Source organism: Schistocerca piceifrons, chromosome 11 (genome assembly GCF_021461385.2).
Source record: "Schistocerca piceifrons isolate TAMUIC-IGC-003096 chromosome 11, iqSchPice1.1, whole genome shotgun sequence".
In the NCBI taxonomy this organism is placed as follows: domain Eukaryota; kingdom Metazoa; phylum Arthropoda; class Insecta; order Orthoptera; family Acrididae; genus Schistocerca; species Schistocerca piceifrons.
The window spans coordinates 56,695,176-56,716,430 of NC_060148.1; the positions used below are offsets into that span (position 1 = coordinate 56,695,176).

Here is a 21,255-nt window from a genome sequence, read left to right on the forward strand (position 1 = left end):
TTAAGTCCCATAGTGCTCAGAGCCATTTGAACCATTTGAAGAGGGATAAAGCTAATGCTACCAGAAGTATCATTCGCTACAGACTGAAAGCTGGCTTGCAGTGTGTTGATATAGGTGATATATCGGCACGTATCCACAAAAAGAGCAGTGGTCAAAAATTTTGAGCTGTGTGGTCTGGTCATTTCCACTATATTCTTTACTGAGAACAATATCACAAGTGTGACATATTGCATTTGGACTGTGATCAATACATATTTACAATTTCTGGACCTACAGGTACTACCATTTCTGGTTCACAAGTAAAGGCACTGTCAACAGGCTGCGTGTCACGGTCGAGGGCAGCTTCCAAGCGAGCACCAGGCGGTGCAGTGTATGTCGCTTCACTGTGGCCACCGGTCACGCCCACCTTATGATTACCAGAGTGTTCACCTACGTGCCTCCAGTAACTAATGGCGTCAGTAAAAGAGCTCAGACAGATGGTACCATTCGCTACAGACTGAAAGCTGGCTTGCAGTGTGTTGATGTAGGTGATATATCGGCACGTATCCACAAAAAGAGCAGTCATCAAAAATTTTGAGCTGTGTGGTATTGTTATTTCCGCTATATTCTTTACCAAGTACAATAGCACATTTAGACTGTAGTCAATACATATGTACAATTTCTGGTTCACAAGTAAAGGCACTGTTAACAGGCTGCGTGTCACGGTCGAGGGCAGCTTCCAAGCTAGCACCAGGCGGTGCAGTGTATATCGCTTCACTGTGGCCACCGGTCACGCCCACCTCAGGATTACCAGAGTGTTCACCTACGTGCCTCCAGTAACTAATGGCGTCAGTAAAAGAGCTCCGACAGCTGGTACCATTCGCTACAGACTGAAAGCTGGCTTGCAGTGTGTTGATATAGGTGATATATCGGCACGTATCCACAAAAAGAGCAGTCATCAAAAATTTTGAGCTGTGTGGTATTGTTATTTCCGCTATATTCTTTACCAAGTACAATAGCACATTTAGACTGTAATCAATACATATGTACAATTTCTGGACCTACAGGTATTACCATTTCTGGTTCACAAGTAAAGGCACTGTTAACAGGCTGCGTGTCACGGTCGAGGGCAGCTTCCAAGCTAACATCAGGCGGTGCAGTGTACGTCGCTTCACTGTGGCCACCGGTCACGCCCACCTTATGATTACCAGAGTGTTCACCTACGTGCCTCCAGTAACTAATAGCGTCAGTAAAAGAACTCCGACAGATGGTACACTCGTAAAACAATGCACTACTAAAGGCACTGTTGTCGTCGGGCAACGGCGGAGCAGCCAGCGACGAACTGGCGTGCTCCCGGACGTGGCTGACGGTGTCGAAAGTCACGGGACTGAGTCCGTAGTCGCGGCCAGCAGTGAGGTGCGTCTTCCGGTGAGCCACCAGGTTCCCACTGCGCCGGAAGCCCTTGCCGCAGGTCTCGCAGGTGTACGGCCGCTCTTCGCTGTGGACCGTGTAGTGGCTCCTCAAGTTGGCCGCAGAGTTGCACAGCTTCCCGCACACCTCGCACGAGTGGGTGCTCTCGCCCGTGTGGACCTTGCGGTGGGCTTCGGCGTTGTGCCGGAAGCGGAACCGCTTGCCGCAGACGTCGCAGGAGAACTGCTTCGGGGTGGTGTCGAGCCCGCACTTGTGCGCGCAGAGGCTGCTCTCCCACTTGAACCTCCTGTGGCAGCTCGCGCACTCGAAAGTCCTGGCCACCGTGTGGACGGACACGTGCCGCTTGAGCGAGGACGCGCGCGCGAAGTCCCTGCCGCACACCTTGCAGACGTAGGGCTTGTCGTGCCGGCACGCCCGGCCCCCGGCGCCGCCGTCGCCGCACACGTCGCACGGCTTCCGCTTCTTGCTCTCGTGCACCCGCAGGTGCCGCTTGAGCGCGAACGGGTCCGCGAAGGACCTGCCGCACTTGTCGCAAGAGAAGGGGCCGGCGGCGCAGGTGTTGTGGGTGCGGTGCTCGCGCAGGCCGTCCTCGTCGCGGAAGGACCTGCCGCAGGTGTCGCAGGCGAACGGGTGGTCCCTCGAGTGCACCGCCTTATGCCTGTTGAGGCCGGTGCGGTCCGTGAAGGTCCGGCCGCACACGTCGCAGCTGAAGGGCCGGTAGCCGGTGTGCTGGCGCAGGTGGATCTGCAGGTGCACCGACTGCCGGAACGCCTTGCCGCACACCTCGCAGCCGTACGGCCGCTCGTCCGAGTGCAGCCGCTTGTGGATCGTCAGGTGCACCTGCAACAAACCGAGGCAACTCAAACCACGTCTGCTAGCTCCTTTCTCAAAAGTTTTACAATACCAGTATAACTGCGTATCGCGAGGCTCTATGGGCGAGTGTCAGAAAGCAGAATTGAGCAAAATTTTACACGATCGTAGCAGCAAAACGTGTTGTCTAGATAGTGTTTTCATTCTTAACCCATTACTGGCCATTGTCTCTAATTTTACTTATTTCTACGTACGCAATGGTGCTTTTAGCCTTTATTGTTGCACCTGTAGGTTCAACTAACTGCTCTAATGCCTGTAAATGTAAAATAAATAACTTTTTTCTAAATACTTCACGTCAGGAAAATTATAAACTTGCCGATTTTTTGTTCTCGCACTTGGCAGCACTGTATGTCTGCTGCGTTCCTGGACGACAATGAGCTGTGATTTAGTTGTCTGGGCGTGTTTGTTATGAGCACATGCATGTCCGTGTAAGGTAAAGTATATTTCAGATTTTTTTCAAGCAAGTGCAATATATACATGTTTTATGAGTCCCAATAATGGGACAATGGCATGTTACAATATCGTTTATTGTTGATGTCCCCTTTTCTTGTATACACGTATTATACAGAGAAGAACTGCGTTTTACGCTCTTTATATCTGCTTTTTTTTCATATTCTATTCGAATTTTACAATTCCAACAGGATAAAAACATGCCGCGTGGATTTACACTTGAAGAAATTCTAACCAGAACTAGAGAACCATCAAGAGAGTGACGATGAAGATGATGACGTAGAATCGGCGATTATGCCACCCGATGCAGATGTAATAACAGATGAAGAAGACATTGACGAAAATGTATTGCACAATGAGTCTGTTGTACAATATATAGCCGGTACTTTAGAGCTCATAACCAGCAGAGATGAAGCTAATGCTACAGTTGTACCTCCAGAAGCCAAAAGACGGAAAGCGTTAGAAGTGGAGCAGAAACTGGTACGTTATCTACAAAAAAATATAAATGTAAGTGGTATAAATGTCAACCAACGTACACAAACACTAGTGAACCAGGGAAGAGCAACGAACATTATGTTGCGGAATGTCTAGCAAATAAGACAGTGCCCCAGGTGTTTGAGGATTTTTTTTTCTGAGAAACTAATGGATACTACTATTGAACAAAGCAAAATCAATGCTTACCAACATAACAAAATAAATTTTCTGCTAACCAAAGAAGATCTAAAATCATTTATTGGCATACTACTCCTGAGTGGTTATCATAAGGTTCTCCACGAGAATATGTACTGGGAACAGGCTCCTGATGTCGGCGTCCCTTTAGTCTTCAACTCCATGTCAAGAATTAGGTTTCGAGAAATAAAGAGATTCATTCATCCCAATGACAACTCCAAAATACACAGAAACGACAAGATGTATAAACTGAGGTTGCACTTTGAAATGCCGAAAAAGGAATTTGGTAAATTTGGCGTATTTCATTCAGAACTCTCAATTGATGAAATGATGGTACGTTATTATGGCAAACATTCAGCTAAAATGTTTCTGAGGGGAAAGCCTATCAAATTTGGATATAAAATTTGGTGTCTTAAAAGTTCCAATGGCTTTCTTTATAATTTTTCGCCATACTGTGGCAAGACTGACAACAAACAGGAGCCTTTAGGTGCAAGGGTAATAAATGAAGTAACCAGCATGACTCCAGAATCAGAGTATCCGAATTATAAGCTTTTCTTTGACAACTTTTTCACCAGCGTTGACACACTGATCACACTCGCAAAGAGTAAAATGAAACCTAGAGGAACAATAAGAGAGATCCGAACTAATGCATGTCCTTTGACTGACTCGGAAAAGAATGGCAAAAGAAAAGGAACGAGGATTCTATGACTACATGTTTGACAAAGAGAACGAAGTTCTGGTTGTGAAATGGAGTGACAACGAGCCAGTATGTGTAGCCACAAATTGCAGTACTATTACTCCTCTGAGTTCTTCTAAAAGATATTCACGGGCAAAGAAAAATGAAATATCTGTTACAATGCCACATCTCACTGAAGAATACAATGCCCATATGGGTGGCGTAGATCTATTGGACAAACAGATATCACTTTATAGGACGAGGATAAGGTCAAAGAAATGGTGGTGGCCATTATTCACACAGATAATAGATATCTGCGTAGTAAACCCATGGCGTGCATACCAAATTGCTAACTCTAATGAGAAGCCCTCACTTTTGGATGACCGACGGAGAATAGTCATGTTTTACCTATCAAAGAAAACAGGATCAGTACCAAAACGCAGAGGACCACAAGGAAGCTAATTGATGGGAGGACGGGTGAGCATAGATGTACGACTAGATCCAGGAAATTATTTCATTATGCCAAGTAAAACACAGACGAGATGTGTTTACTGCAAGGAAAAAAACAACAAAAATTTGTGATAGGTGCAATGTTGGTGTACACGACAAGTGTTTTGCTTCATACCATACTAAATAGAAATTCAATAATATTAAAACATTCTTTATTCATTGTTTGTGTTGCTTCTTACAATATTATGCATGGCGAATAAGGTTGTGAATTTGGATAGCGCATTTGGCCAATGTCCCAAAAATGATCCGATAGAGTTTTGGCCAGTAATGAGTTAAACAGAAAAATGTACTCACGCGGCAAACAGTTGATTTAATATACACTACTGGCCATTAAAATTGCTACACCACGAGGATGACGTGCTACAGACGCGAAATGAAACCAACAGCAAGAAGATGCTGTGATATGCAAATGATTAGCTTTCCAGAGCATTCCATTCACACAAGGTTGGCGCCGATGGCGACACCTACAACGTGCTGACATGAGGAAAGTTTCCAAGCCATTTCTCATACACAGACAGCAGTTGACCGGCGTTGCCTGGTGAAACGTCGTTGTGATGCCTCGTGTAAGGACCAGAAATGCGTACCATCACGTTTCCGGCTTTGATAAAGGTCGGATTGTAGCCTATCGCGATTGCGGTTTATCGTATCGCGTCATTGCTGCTCGCGTTGGTCGAGATCCAATGACTGTAAGCAGAATATGGAATCGGTGGGTTCAGCAGGGTAATAAAACGCCGTGCTGGATCCCAACGGCCTCGTATCACTAGCAGTCGAGATGACAGGCATCTTATGCGCATAGCTGTAACGGATCGTGCAGCCACGTCTCGATGCCATAGTCAAGAGATGGGGACGTTTGCAAGACAACAACCATCTGCACGAACAGTTCGGAGGCCACGGCTGCCGTTACCCTTGACGCTGCATCACAGACAGGAGCGCCTGCGATGGTGTACTCGACGACGAACCTGGGTGCACGACTGCCAAAATGTCATTTTTTCGGATGAATCCAGGTTCTGTTTACAGCATCACGATGGACGCATCCGTGTTTGAAGACATCGCGGTGAACGCACGTTGCAAGCGTGTATTCGTCATCACCATACCCGGCGTGATGGTATGGGGTGCCACTGGTTACACGTCTTGGTCATCCCTTATTCGCATTGACGGCACTTTGAACAGTGGACGTTACATTTCAGATGTGTTACGACCCGCGGCTCTACCCTTTATTCGAGCCCTGCGAAAGCCTACATTTCAGCAGGATAATGCACGACCACATGTTGCAGGTCCTGTACGGGCATTTCTGGATACAGAAAATGTACGACTGCTGCCCTGGCCAGCACACTCTCCACATCTCTCACCAATTGAAAACGTCTGGTCAATGGTGATCGAGCAACTGGCTCGTCACAATACGCCAGTCACCACTCTTGATGAACTGTGGTATCGTGTTGAAGCTGCATGGGCAGCTGTACCTGTACACGCCATCCGAGCTCTGTTTGACCCAATGCCCAGGCGTATCAAGGCCGTTATTACGGCCAGAGCTTGTTGTTCTGGGTACTGATTTCTCAAGATCTATCCACCCAAATTGCGTGAAAATGTAATCAGATGTCAGTTCTAGTCCAATATATTTGTCCAATGAATACTCGTTTATCATCTGCATTTCGTCCTGGTGTAGCAATTTTAATGGCCAGTAGTGTAAATAGACTTACATAGCTGGGTCACACAGTTGGGGATGCGCATTAGGAATAATGGTGTCTTAATATCCCACATCCATTAGAGCCTTATACTGTGGATGCACCAACTAGTGAAAGTGGGCAACGTGATTCCCGAATAACTCCAGATTTGTGACGGACTTCGACTGTCTTGTCGACTGGCTCCTCTATTGTTTAAGACTTATCGGAAGAAGTATTAAAGACATGGCGTACAACCTCCTACATGATGTACAGGCAAAACTGTAACGTGGCACAGAGACAGAAAGTCTAGACACTTTGGGGACCAGACGCACTAACGTCTCCTGGTCCACGCAGAGGGGTATTTAGGCCAAGGCAGGACTAGGCAGCTGCCTATGGCAGCGGGTTTTAAGGGTCGGTGGATTTTAAGGGGCGGCAAATACGCTGTTACTGTTTTTTTTTGTTTTCTTTAACATTTTATTCACCATCTTGTAAAGGAGTGCGAACTTAAACCACAATGAAATGGGTATAGCATCGGCAACAAACAGCTTAAATTTCATGGTGAAGTCTGGCAACGGAAAAAGGTCAGATTTGGTTTCAGTAATAACGTTATGTCGTCACAATATGACCATTATTCACTTTATTTAGTGTCATACTTTCTCATGAGATATACGTTAGGAAGACACATCTCATTGCTCGCCGTTATGCTTTGTGATGTGAGACGCCGTTAACACTGTCATATGAATATGCTGTGTCGAGACTCAACAATGCCCATTCAAACGTCAAATTGAGAGAAAATACCGCCACTCATTCTAACAGCCGGCCGCACGGCTGGCGGTTGAGCTGAATTTGAAACTGAGCAGAGTGCATTTGTTTAGTGCTTAGGTTGTGATTTGTGTTTTAGTACTAATTTAAATGAGTAACATTTGAGCAAAGTAAACAGATCTCAGTAGCGGAAACTTGGGAAAGTTAAGGTGATAAAGAAAGAGCAAATTGTGAGAAAGAGTGCAAAACTCGATGTGTTATTTAAAAATCAAACACTGCCAGCTAGTTCCAGCTCGAGTTCGAGTAATAATGCGGTGAAAATAGTGCGGCTTGTGGTTTATCTGCATCAGACGTTCCCCATACTAGAAACAATAATAATGCCGCAGGAACAGTTGTTTCCGTAACCTAAATGACGCGTATAACGCGAATAATGATAGTGATTCCGTTTATGACGATCCTGCAGACTGGATAATCAATAAATTGCTTCCCGATCATATCTGTGGCACAGATCTGTGGCATCATGTGGCACAGAATATGCATTGTACGAGGGTCACTCCAAAAGAAATGAACACTATTTTTTTAATTCATCTTTTATTGTACATGTTTGAAAATTTCACAGTGTGTAGATACATCCTTTAGGAACAATATTTTCATTTCTCCACATCATTTCCATACCTCTCAACTGCCTTAAGCCATCTTGGAACCAGCGCCTGTATATCCGTAAGGCAAAATTCTGAACCAACTTGTTGGAGCCACTGTTTCGCAGCGTGCACAAGGGGAGTCAACATCTTCAACCCTGTTCCCCTATCCCAACGTAGCGTGACAATTCGTTCGCTGTGATGCGTCTGTCAGCAATCACCAATTTGTTAACTCTCTGCACATTGTCTGGAGTGTGTGCAGTACGAGGCCTGCCGCTGCGAGGACAATCCTCAGTATTGGCGTGTCCGCTTTCGTCACGTAACCCGCTTGCCCGCCGACTAACTGTACTGCGATCGACAGCAGCATCTCCGTACACCTTTTTCGACCTCTTGTGGACGTTTCCCACTGCTGCGTTTTCACAGCACGGGAATTCTATGACAGCACGTTGCTTCTGACTAATGTCAAGTGTAGCAGCCATCTTGAAGACATGCTGTGACGGCGCCACTCACGGGAACAGGTTGAGCTAAGTTTGAAAACAAGCGGAAAGGATGTATCTACACACTGTAAAACTTGCACACATGCAGAATGAAAACTGTACTTTTACAAAAATAGTGTGCATTTCTATTGTAGTGACACTCGTAATTTGAGTAAATCATGCAGGCAGTATATTAACTTTCCGAGGTATTTAAATATGGATTGGTTTTAGAGAACCACGAAAAATGGTGAGAAACAACAAACTATTTTTAGTATACCGTACTCTCAAAGCAAGGGTAGTATATTTTCAGTCCCGTGTGTTATTACTTAATGAAACATCATAGTTTGCAAAACCTGATCAGGGATTTAATGACTAGAAAATCGGTCAATCCCGATTAACTGCCCATGAAAATTCAGCGGAACATAGAAAATGCCAGTTAAGTTTAAAAGCTACAGGACAAATCACGGGATTAATAGAGAGGAAATTAACATCTCAGCTTCATACAGAGATAAAATTTTAGCGGGACGTGTTAAAATTGGTTGTCGCTGTGGTCAAGGACTATTCCACACAAGGCGTAATGCTCAGGGGTCACAACTATGGATTTGCGTCAAGACACTGTGGAAATTTCGAGGTAGCAGAATTCTATCCCTTTCTACCTAAACACATTGAACTTTTAGTTGAAAACGGAGCACATCATATGCGTAAGAGTTTATATGTTCTGGGAGAAATGGCTCTGAGCACTATGGGACTTAACATCTGAGGTCATCAGTCCCCTAGACTTAGAACTACTTTAACCTAAATAACCTAAGGACATCACACACATCCATGGCCGAGGCAGGATTCGAACCTGCGACCGTAGCAGTCGCGCGGTTCCGGACTGAAGCGCCTACAACCGCTCGGCCATCGCGGCCGGCTCTGGGAGAAAGGCTGGTGAATTTTATTGTACATGAAGTGAAGGAAACTAAATATTTTTCCGCCCTATTAGACTCCGCCGCCGATTTACACATGTGGATCAGCTGCTTTTTGTTGTAAGGTCTTCATAAAAAGACGTATTTCCTGTTAAAAATGTATCTGCGTCATACCAAATTCAGGGCACAAATAACAATACTGCGCTGATTCACTGGTAAACTTCTTATGTAATACGATTTGGACATTCCTTACGCAGGCGTCCGCTACAGGATATTGCAAGCAGCACGGCTGGTACTTACTCCGGTTTCATAGCTAGGACTAAACAAATCAACCCGCTTGCTGTGTATCTCGTGTGCAGCTCACTCCCTTAACCTAGTAGTATCGTGTGCATCAGCGTGTTGCTCTCAAGCGGTTTCATTTTTCCGTTTGTTCAAAAATTTTACACGTTTTTTTCTGCTTACCATTGCATTATTTTGCCGCCAAATTAATAGTTCATTCTCCACAAAACGACCTTTCGAAACGCGCCGGTCAGGGCGTAATGATGCCTGCTATAGCCTCGATGTTACCTGTGTAGGAATGATATCAGCTTTGTGGGTTATTAAGGACGATGAAACTGAGAACGCTTCCTAGGATGCGAGGTGACAGGGTATACTGAGCTGTCTGCAGAGTCTGGAAACTGCGAGAATGACAACATTTTGTACAACCACAATAAAGAGAGTAATTCTACAACAAATTGCTGCGAAGCGTTGATACGGATAAAGTTGTATCATTATTTATTATTATATGTTCCAGAGAATCGTTCTGTGTACAACTGTGAAAATGCTGCGGTCGAAAAGAGTAAGACAAATACGTACAAGTCGGCCACAAAAAGGAAAAAAGAAAACAGGAAAAGGAAACTAATAGTCGACGAAATAGCCGAGTTTTTTTACTACGAGGGCAGTTCAATAAGTAATGCAACACATTTTTTTTCTCGGCCAATTTTGGTTGAAAAAACCGGAAATTTCTTGTGGAATATTTTCAAACATTCCCGCTTCGTCTCGTATAGTTTCATTGACTTCCGACAGGTGGCAGCGTTGTACGGAGCTGTTAAAATGGCGTCTGTAACGGATGTGCGTTGCAAACAACGGGCAGTGATAGAGTTTCTTTTGGCGGAAAACCAGGGCATCTCAGATATTCATAGGCGCTTGCAGAATGTCTACGGTGATCTGGCAGTGGACAAAAGCACGGTGAGTCGTTGGGCAAAGCGTGTGTCATCATCGCCGCAAGGTCAAGCAAGACTGTCTGATCTCCCGCGTGCGGGCCGGCCGTGCACAGCTGTGACTCCTGCAATGGCGGAGCGTGCGAACACACTCGTTCGAGATGATCGACGGATCACCATCAAACAACTCAGTGCTCAACTTGACATCTCTGTTGGTAGTGCTGTCACAATTGTTCACCAGTTGGGATATTCAAAGGTTTGTTCCTGCTGGGTCCCTCGTTGTCTAACCGAACACCATAAAGAGCAAAGGAGAACCATCTGTGCGGAATTGCTTGCTCGTCATGTGGCTGAGGGTGACAATTTCTTGTCAAAGATTGTTACAGGCGATGAAACATGGGTTCATCACTTCGAACCTGAAACAAAACGGCAATCAATGGAGTGGCGCCACACCCACTCCGCTACCGAGAAAAAGTTTAAAAGCCATACCCTCAGCCGGTAAAGTCATGGTTACAGTCTTCTGGGACGCTGAAGGGTTATTCTATTCGATGTCCTTCCCCATGGTCAAACGATCAACTGTGAAGTCTATTGTGCTACTCTTCAGAAATTGAAGAAACGACTTCAGCGTGTTCGTAGGCACAAAAATCAGAACGAACTTCTCCTTCTTCATGACAATGCAAGACCTCACACAAGTCTTCGCACCCGAGAGGAGCTCACAAAACTTCAGTGGACTGTTCTTCCTCATGCACCCTACAGCCCCGATCTCGCACCGTCGGATTTCCGTATCTTTGGCCCAATGAAGCACGCAATCCGTGGGAGGCACTACGCGGATGATGAAGAAGTTATTGATGCAGTACGACGTTGGCTCCGACATAGACCAGTGGAATGGTACCGTGCAGGCATACAGGCCCTCATTTCAAGGTGGCATAAGGCCGTAGCATTGCATGGAGATTACGTTGAGAAATAGTGTTGTGTAGCTAAAAGATTGGGGAATAACCTGGTGTATTTCAATGCTGAATAAAACAACCCCTGTTTCAGAAAAAAAAATGTGTTGCATTGCTTATTGAACTGCCCTCGTACTTCTGAAGGAAAGGAATATTTTCGGGTGAATACATTTCTGTTTACTATAGACAGCTTGATATTTGAACTGGAGGAACCAAAATAAATCGTTGGAGGAGTTTTAAAGTAAGTTTTGAGTTCGTAAATAATTTTTCTGGGTGAGACAAGACTGAACTATTTAAATGTGGTAGAAGAGTGCAACAGCGTTACAAAGACAACCTTGGAAGAATTTTTAAGAGTGACGGGGTACTTAATTTTAAAACTACGTGAGGAGCGACTATAAAAACCTCCTCCCTAAGTACAGTGTATTGAGTGTAGCGTGAAAACCACGTTCACAAACTGCTTCCTAATTTGGAGACTGCAACTACGCACATTTTTGTCAACCGCTGAAGCCAATAATTGTTCGACGGAGTGATCTGTCTCATCCCTAAAAAGACTCAAGAGTTAATGGCAGTCGGCCATGTCGCAGGAGCGAGTCAAACAATCTTGGCGGCCTCTCCATGAATTCTGTTATAACACAGCAACTAGACTACGAAGATGTGATCGGCGAATTTCCTACAAGGATAGCTCGCTGTGAACAGCTTTGACATGAGTATGGTGAGCTCAGTATGCATGTATTTACTATTATTATTATTATTATTATTATTATTATTATTATTATTATTATTATTATTATTATTACACTACTGACCATTACAATTGCTACACCACGAAGATGACGTGCTACAGACGCGAAATTTAACCGAAAGGAAGAAAATGATGTGATATGCAAATGATTAGCTTTTCAGAGCATTCACACAAGGTTGGCGCCGGTGGCGACACCTACAACGTGCTGACATGAGGAAAGCTTCCGACTGATTTCTCATACACAAACAGCAGTTGACCGGCGTTGCCTGGTGAAACGTTGTTGTGATGCCTCTTGTAAGGAGGAGAAATGCGTACCATCACGTTTCCGACTTTGCTAAAAGACGGATTGTAGCCTATCGCGATTGCTGCTCACGTTGGTCGACATCCAATGACTGTTAGCAGAATATGGAATAGGTGGGTTCAGGAGGGTAATACGGAACGCCGTGCTGGATCCCGACGGTCTCGTATCACTAGCAGTCGAGATGACAGGCATCTTATCCACACGGCTCTAACGGATCGTGCAGCCACGTCTCGATCCCTGAGTCAAAAGATGCGGGCGTTTGCAAGACGACAACCATCTGCACGAACAGTTCGACGACGTTTGCAGTAGCACGGACTATCAGCTCGGAGACCGTGGCTGCGGTTATCCTTGACGCTGCATCACAGTCAGGAGCGCCTGCGAAGGTGTACTCAGCGACGAACCTGGGTGCACGAATGGCAAAACGTCTAGGTCATCTCTTGTTCGCACTGACGGCACTTTGAATAGTGGACGTTACATTTCAGATGTGTTACGACCCGTGGCTCTACCCTCCATTCGATCCCTGCGAAACCCTACATTTCAGCAGGATAATGCACGACCACATGTTGCAGGTCCTGTACTGGCCTTTCTGGATACAGAAAATGTTCGACTGCTGCCCTGGCCAGCAGATTCTCCAGATCTCTAACCAACTGTAAACGTCTCGTCAATGGTGGCGGAACAACTGGTTCGTCACAATACGCCATTCACTACTCTTGATGAACTGTGGTATCGTGTTGAAGCTGCATGGGCAGCTGTACCTGTACACGCCATCCAATCTCTGTTTGACTCAATGCCCAGGCGTATCGAGGCCGTTATTAAGGCCAGAGGTGGTTGTTCTGGGTACCGATTTCTCAGGATCTATGCACCCAAATAGCGTGAAAATGTAATCACATGTCATTTCTAGTATAATATATTTGTCCAATGAATACCCGTTTATCATCTGCATTTCTTCTTAGTGTAGGAATTTTAGTGGCCAGTAGTGTATTATTATCACGGCAGCAGCAAAGTTCGTATTCTGTGGTACATTTATGTTTAAATGAGGGTAGAAAGAATTTTTCTCTACCTCTGAGCAGAAAATATGTAAATTCGGCCCTGTTTACCTGTATCGTCGCAAGAAGACGAGTGTTTGCAACATGATCGACAACGGACGACTAAACGCACCAGCCATCGGTAGTTGTTTGTGTTACTTTCTCACGAAAGGAAAAGTTCTTCTGCGGACTCAGAAGCGGTTTCGACAACACGACTGGCCACTCGCAAGAAAACATTGACAGTCTGTGAGATCATCTTGGACGGGAAGTATTAATACTGGAAGTGGACCCTCGGCCGAAGCATGTCTGTTCACCAGATAGTACTGAAGCGGTACAAGTTGCTCTAAAGAGAAGCTCCGGCAAATCGTGCAGAAAGGCGACAGTGCAACTGGTCATATCTTAAAAGTGACGTTCGGATGTATCCATACAAGATGACCCCTGCTCAGAAGCTCACTGCAGAACACAAGCGGCGGAGACTACCATTGGCTTGCTGGGCGGAGAATAAGGAAGAAACTCTCAACAACGTCTGGTTTTCAGGCAAGGCGCATTTTCATTTGGACGATGTGGTTCACAAAGAAAATGTACGCCTCCGTGGTACTTAAAATCCGCAAGTGTGAACGAAGTCACCAAGCTCCTAGGATTACAAAGTAAGTCGCAATTTCTAGTCGTGGACTTACTGGACCTTTCTTCTTTGAAGAAATTGTGGACAGCGCACGTTGTTTGAGCATGGTCCACAATAACTTCTTTCCACAGCTTCAGCACACACTGGTTCATTTCACTCAGATTTCCAGGTCGTTTCATGACGGACAAGTTTGGCCTCCCAATCACGGAAGACATGTGCCATCTCTAACGTCAGTGTTGGTTTGATGGAAGATAGGAATGAAAATGGTGGGCATACTGAACACCTGCTGAGCTAGAACAATTCTGCACAGAGTTTTTTCCATGGTAATATGAGGGCTATTCAGAAAGTAGGGAACGTTTTGGCATTTTAAAAAGCTAAGTACAAGAAATACATTTTATTATACACATGTGAAAGAGCGACTGACTTACCACCTTTCCACCTAGTCACCAAACACATTGAGGCACTTATCATAGCGGTGGACAAGCTTTGAAAGACCTTCATCGTAAAATTCCGCCGCCTGAGGCTTCAGCCAGTGAGTCAGGCCCGCCTGGAGTTCCGCGTCGTGATCAAAGCGCTGCGTTGCGAGCCAGTTCTTCATCATGTGAAACAAGTGGAAGTCGCTTGGTGCAAGATCGGGGCTGTACGGCGGATGAGGGAAAATTTCCCATTTGAATGAATTAAGGAGTTTAAATGTAGACTGGCAATGGCAAGGAAAGCGTTTCTGAAGAAGAGAAATTTGTTAACATCGAGTATAGATTTAAGTGTCAGGAAGTCATTTATGAAAGTATTTGTATGGAGTGTAGCCATGTATGGAAGTGAAACATGGACGATAAATAGCTTGGACAAGAAGAGAATAGAAGCTTTCGAAATGTGGTGCTACAGAAGAATGCTGAAGATTAGATGGGTAGATCACATAACTAATGAGGAAGTATTGAATAGGATTGGGGAGAAGAGAAGTTTGTGGCACAACTTGACCAGAAGAAGGGATCGGTTGGTAGGACATGTTCTGAGGCATCAAGGGATCACCAATTTGGTATTGGAGGGCAGCGTGGAGGGTAAAAATCGTAGAGGGAGACCAAGAGATGAGTACACTAAGCAGATTCAGAAGGATGTAGGTTGCAGTAGGTACTGGGAGATGAAGAGGCTTGCACAGGATAGAGTAGCATGGAGAGCTGCATCAAACCAGTCTCAGGACTGAAGACCACAACAACAACAACAACAACAACAAGAACCATCAACATCGCAGCGCGTCAGCAATCGTTGGTCAATATATTAAAAACTAAAAACCCGCCTCGATTGCGAAAATAAGCACCTAGTGTTAAGTGTTAACCGACGTTTGGTGTAGATAACTACACCTTCTTCAGAACAACAATAAAACTCACATGTGCCTAAGAAGACCTTTGTCAATGATTAAAAGAACACCATAGCTATACCTTTATAAACGAAAAAGAAAAGGAAAACACAAACAGTACATATGTACAAAGTCAAAAGCACTACTTAACTTAATGGTGTACGCTCCACCTATGTTCGATGGGCCATGACCCGCCGTAAACTGCAGCTACAAACGGTCGCTCACTTACAAGCCTGACCCGCTATACACATGCGCAAGACAAGGGGAGTTACTTGAATGCGCATGCACATACGAATAGGAGAAAGTTTATACATGGGTCAGGGCTAAATATGATTACGAAGTCTTTCGCGATGGAGTCCTTGCATAAAAAGTTCTCGGTTTACTTGCCGCATCAAATTTGGATAAAATCCCATGCTTTCGATGACTACCTCCGTCATCTTCGTCAGGGGTAAAACTGACTGTCGTGGACCAGTGAGGCTTCCGCTTTTATAAGCAGTGGACGGCTTCTCATTGGCTGCATGACGTCACGGTGAAAACGGCGCGTACCGAGGTGGCGGCCTCTATATCCATAGATTTTGTTTGCGCGCTTTATCCAGCGTTGCTTGCAGCGCCATCCATCGCAACAGGCGGAGAACTGCGAGGAATGTAAGAAGTGTCCCTCTGCGCTCTTTCTTTATCAATTGCGCGCTTCCATGCATTGCTGAGTGCATAACCAGAATCTCTGTTGAAATTATTTTCACAGAGTCTAATTTCAACTGCTTCCCTGATGACAGAGTCCCAGTAGTTTGAAGCGTGAGCAAGTAGTCTTGTTTCATCGAATAAAATCTTATGTTTATTTAACAAACTGTGCTCAGCCACTGCTGATTTTTCTAGATACCTGTATTTCAGGTGACGCTGATGTTCGACACAGCGATCGGCAACAGTTCTTATAGACTGGCCCACATAACTTTTGCCACACTCGCAAGGAATGCTGTAAATTCCCGGTACTCTCAGGCCAAGATTATCTTTCACGGGTCGCAGCATTTCCTTAATCTTCGTGGGTGGCCGGAAGACTGGTCTGATTCTCTGCCGGCTCAGGACTCTGCCTATCTTGCTGGTCGTTGCACCGCAGAATAGTAGCCGCGCGATGTGTTGGTCCTCTTCATCTGTTCGAACAGCGTCCTTCCTAGGTTTCTTCACCAGAGTAGATCTGATATCACGATCGGAATATCCATTTTTTATGAATACCGTCGTCAGATGGTTAATCTCGGAGCCGAGATGATCCTTGTCCGAAATAGTCCTTGCTCTGTGTACCAAGGTATTCAGCATAGCTCTCTTCTGAACTGGTTGGTGAAAACTACGCACGTTTAAATATAAATCTGTATGCGTCGGTTTTCTGTACACAGAATGTCCGAGTCGTACATATAATTTTCGCTCCACCAGCACATCTAAGAAGGGTAACTTCCCATCCTTCTTCACCTCCACTGTAAATCGTATGTTCTGACGTATACCATTCAAATGATCAACAAACTGCTGCAGTGCCTCATTGCCATGTGACCAGATTAAAAATGTATCGTCAACATACCTGAAGAAGCAGGATGGACGTAAGGGAGCACTGTTCAACGCTCATTCTTCGAAATCCTCCATGAAGAAGTTAGCTATGGCTGGTGACAGTGGCAACCCATGGCTGTTATGGCTGTTCCGTCAGTCATTTCATAATATTTTCCACCATACAAAAAATAGGTGGTCGTCAAAGTGTGTCCAAATAACTTCAGTATTTCAGGAGAGAAATGAGCAGTCAACAGTTTTAACGTATCTTCCACCGGTACCTTTGTAAACAAAGAGACCACATCTAGGCTGATCATGGTGTCATTCGGAACTACGAGGTGCGGCTAGAAAAAAACCGGACTGATGCTGGAAAAAACATTTATTTACAATTATTTACAATTTCATGTTATCTCCTTCAATGTACTCTCCTCCTCGGTCTCCACACCGCTCCATACGAATTTTCCACTGTTCATAGCAATGCTGCAGATCATTTTCGGTAAGTCCATACATTACTTCCGTCGCTTTTTCTTTTACCGCTTCAACAGTCTCAAATCTAGTTCCTTTCAAAGCTGACTTGACTTCAGGGAAAAGAAAAAAGTCACAGGGGGCCAAATCAGGTGAGTAGGGCGGATGATCTAAGATGGGAATGTTGTGTTTTGCCAAAAACGTCTTCACTGACAACGCACTGTGAGCTGGGGCATTGTCTTGGTGAAGGATCCATGACTTTTTTCTCCACAAATCGTTCCGTTTTCTCCGTACTCGCTCACGTAGGGTAGCCAGGACGCTAATGTAGTAATGCTGATTCACTGTTTGTCCCTCTGGTACCCAATCAATGTGCACAATCCCTTTGATGTCAAAAAAAAACAATCATCATTGCCTTGAATTTCGATTTTGACATTCGTGCTTTTTTTTGTCGTGGAGAACCAGGAGTTTTCCAGTGCATCGATTGGCGTTTAGTTTCGGGCTCGTAAGTAAAAAACCACGATTCATCGCAAGTAATAACATTTTGTAAGAAGGTGGGATCACTTTCAATGTTTTCCAGGATGTCAGAACAAATCATTCTTCGGCGTTCCTTCTGTTCAATTGTGAGACACTTTGGAACCATTTTTGAACACACTTTGTTCATGTTGAAACTTTCATGAAGAATCTGCCTAACACTTTCCTTGTTAACTACTGTTAACTCAGACACTGCTCTCATTATTCAACGGCGATCTTGTCGAACAAGTTTACCGATTTTTTCAATGTTTGCATCAGTTTTTGTTGACAATGGTCTGCCAGTGCGAGTGTCATCACTGGTGTCTTCGCGGCCATCTTTAAATCGTTTAAACCACTCAAACACTTGTGTTCGCGATAAACAATCATCGCCGTACACTTGTTGTAACATTACAAACGTTTCACTTGCAGATTTTCCTAGTTTGAAACAAAATGTGATGTTAACACGCTGTTCTTTCTGTACACTCAACATTTTCCGACGCACAGACAAAACGTTAACTACTTCAAACAGACGCCACGGGCAGACTGAGTGCAGGAGGCAGATGAAACTCGAGCAGTAGGCGGAGCGAGAGTCACGTGACAGGCCATGCGACTTTTAGCCTTATTGCATTCGTTTTATTGTTTCACCAGTACTAGTCCGGTTTTTTTCTAGCCACACCTCGTATCCTCATCTGCCTTATGATGTCAACAAACATTTTTGAGTTATTAATATGATGGCTACAGTGGCCGACTATAGGTGCTAATAATTTGGTTAAGTATTTTGCCAACCGATATGAAGGCGACCCAATAGCACTAACAATAGGTCTCAACGGGACCCCATCCTTATGGACTTTGGATAGACCATATAACCTGCGTGGCCTTGGTGCTCTTGGTCGTAGATTCTTGACTAGTTCTTCTGGGAGGCCAGAGTTCTTCAATAGCTCCCCTATCTTCCTGCTAAGTGCTGCTGTGGGATCCCGTTTAAGAATCCGGTACGTGGCATCGTCCAAAAAGCTTGGGATGTTATCCAAATTTGACGCGGCAAGTAAACCGAGAACTTTTTATGCCGAGTTTAAATAGCCCATATATTCCCAACTGGTGATCAACGTATATCAAAAAATGAAATGGATAGAACAAGAGACGAGCTAAATAGGAGATGAAACCCAAAAATAACCGCACACGGTTGCTTAGGCTAGTAAAGAAACTTATATATGAAGCTACCTATGACAACAGGAGGAACTCTTAAAAACTATACCTAAAGCCAGTAGTTAGCCTGGGGAGGGTAGGGGGGAGGGCTAGTGGACGTAGTCTAAAGACATCGTGGTAATAAAGATATAGGGATAAAACGTGAGGTGTTCAACGGGCTAAAATCACATTCATCGTAAAAGGAAAATGAGGATAAAAAGAAAGAAGATGAACAGCTTGACCAACCGCGCTCGCCAATCAGCGAGCGCGTGTGATAATCCCCAGATCATCAGATTTACAAGTATGAAGAACAAAGTAAAGGCGCGAAAGAGTTTTTAGTTTTTAATACATTAAGGAGTTCTTTAGTGCGGTTTGCCGTGTGAGGCCGGGCACTGTCGAGCAAAAACAAAATTTTGGACGTCATATTTCCTCGGCGTTTGTTTTGAACTGCTCTTCTAAGGCTGTGCAAAGTTTAACAGTACCGGGCAGAATCTACGGTTGCTCCACGTTCGAGAAAATCAATAAGAAGCACACCTTGCCTGCCCCAAAACACTGTCGCCATCACCTTCCTTGGTGACAAGGTTTGCAAATATTTTCTTGGTTTCTGGGGAGACTTTGCGTGCCGCCACTCCATGGACTGTAATTTTGTCTCGCAATTGACGTGTTTCACCCAAGTCTCGCCACCGGTTACGATTCGATCTGGTAATGAATCACCATGTTTGTGATAGGCTTCCAGAAATGTCAACGTTGCCTCCCATTCTCTGTTCTTTATGGTGGTCTGTAAGCATTTTGGGCACCCATCGTGCACAAAATTTGTGGTAGCCTAGCTTTTGAGTGACAATTTCAAAACAACAAAAGTCCGCGAAACTTGTGGAAAGAAAGCGAAAGCTCCGTTATTCTGAAGCGACGGTTTTCACGAATCGTTTCATCAACTTTAGCAACAACATCGTCAGTCACAATGCTCAGGTGTCCACTCTTCTCTTCAACATGAACGTTGGTTCGGCCATTCTTAATCCGAATGCACCATTTCCCGATGGAACATTCACTCATTAAGTTGTTCCGTACACTTCGCACAGTTGACGATAAATATCTATAGGTTTTAGGTATTTTTCCAACAAAAACCGTATCACAGACCGCACCTCACAAGTGGCGGGATTTGCGATTGCAGCGCACATTTCAAATTCGAATATGGAAAAAACCAGACGCGCAGAGACGTTCCCGCTGTCACGGATGGCTGCCGACCGAGCGGCCGCGCACGCATGTACCAAAATATACGCGATCGGCGCGCGCCTAGCGGCGTCAGACGGAAACGTCTCCTACTTTCTGAATAGCCCTAGTATATGCTACTTTGAGTTTGTCATGATGGGAAATGTTGTGGACTGGCAAGACAGCCAATCCACTGGGAGGAAGCCGAAAGGCACGCGTTTAAGCTCACGCAGGCTGGCGTGAGGTCTGGAACAGGACACGGAAATGAGAATAGCCAAAAACGTACATAGCTGCTGGAATACATAACTTTAATCCATAATTGGTAAACATCGTTCGTGACGGTACATGTTTTACAGCATCAATAGTGGCTGGTAATGGCGCCTTTCTAGGTCGTAGCAAATGACGTAGCTGAAGGCTATACTAACTATCGTCTCGGCAAATGAGAGCGTAATTTGTCAGTGAACCATCGCTAGCAAAGTCGGCTGTACAACTGGGGCGAGTGCTAGGACGTCTCTCTAGACCTGCCGTGTGGCGGCGCTCGGTCTGCAATCACTGACAGTAGCGACACGCGGGTCCGACGTATACTAACGGACCGCAGCCGATTTAAAGGCTACCACCTAGCAAGTGTGGTGTCTGACGGTGACACCACAGGAAAGTGTTTATTCAGAAACAAAATGGCGACACATTTCGGGTGTCACATTGTACATACTGAGGGCATACGTACGTTTTCATACATTGTCCTCAGGGGGGTAGGACGTCAAACGGGCCGACTTACGTTAGATAAATTACAATTCTACGGTATAAATGGAACAGCATATGAGTGGTTTAAGTCATATCTACAGAACAGGAAGCAATAAGTCTCTTTATATGCTTCAAGTGATTCAAAGGAGTTTGCCACTTCATCAAACTGGGGTGAAATTACATTAGGTGTTCCACAAGGTTCGATCATGGGTCCCCTCCTGTTCTTGATATATGTGAATGACCTCCCTTCTTATGTGAAACAAGATGCTGAACTGGCACTGTTTGCTGATGATTAATCCAGTAAAAGGAAGTCCGATAGAAAATGATACAAATAATGTCTTTAGAAAAGTTATTAATTGGTTTTCTGCAAATGGGCTTGCTCTGAACTTTGAAAAAAACACAGTACATCCAAT

The 21,255-nt window shown here is 44.9% G+C and overlaps 1 protein-coding gene across 3 annotated transcripts in view; it reads right to left on the reverse strand.

Moving 5' to 3' along the window:
- Window positions 1–793: 793 nt before the first annotated feature.
- Window positions 794–21,255, reverse strand: part of LOC124720393 (zinc finger protein 70-like) — a 280,865-nt gene continuing 260,403 nt past the window's right edge. For 2 of the 3 annotated variants that reach the window (XM_047245734.1, XM_047245733.1), the window contains one exon: window positions 795–2,250. In XM_047245734.1, coding sequence (XP_047101690.1) covers window positions 1,015–2,250 — 1,236 coding nt within the window. In that variant the 3' untranslated portion in view covers window positions 795–1,014. Of the gene's footprint in view, window positions 2,251–21,255 lie in introns of all 3 variants that reach the window. The other variant, XM_047245735.1, reaches the window with a different exon arrangement.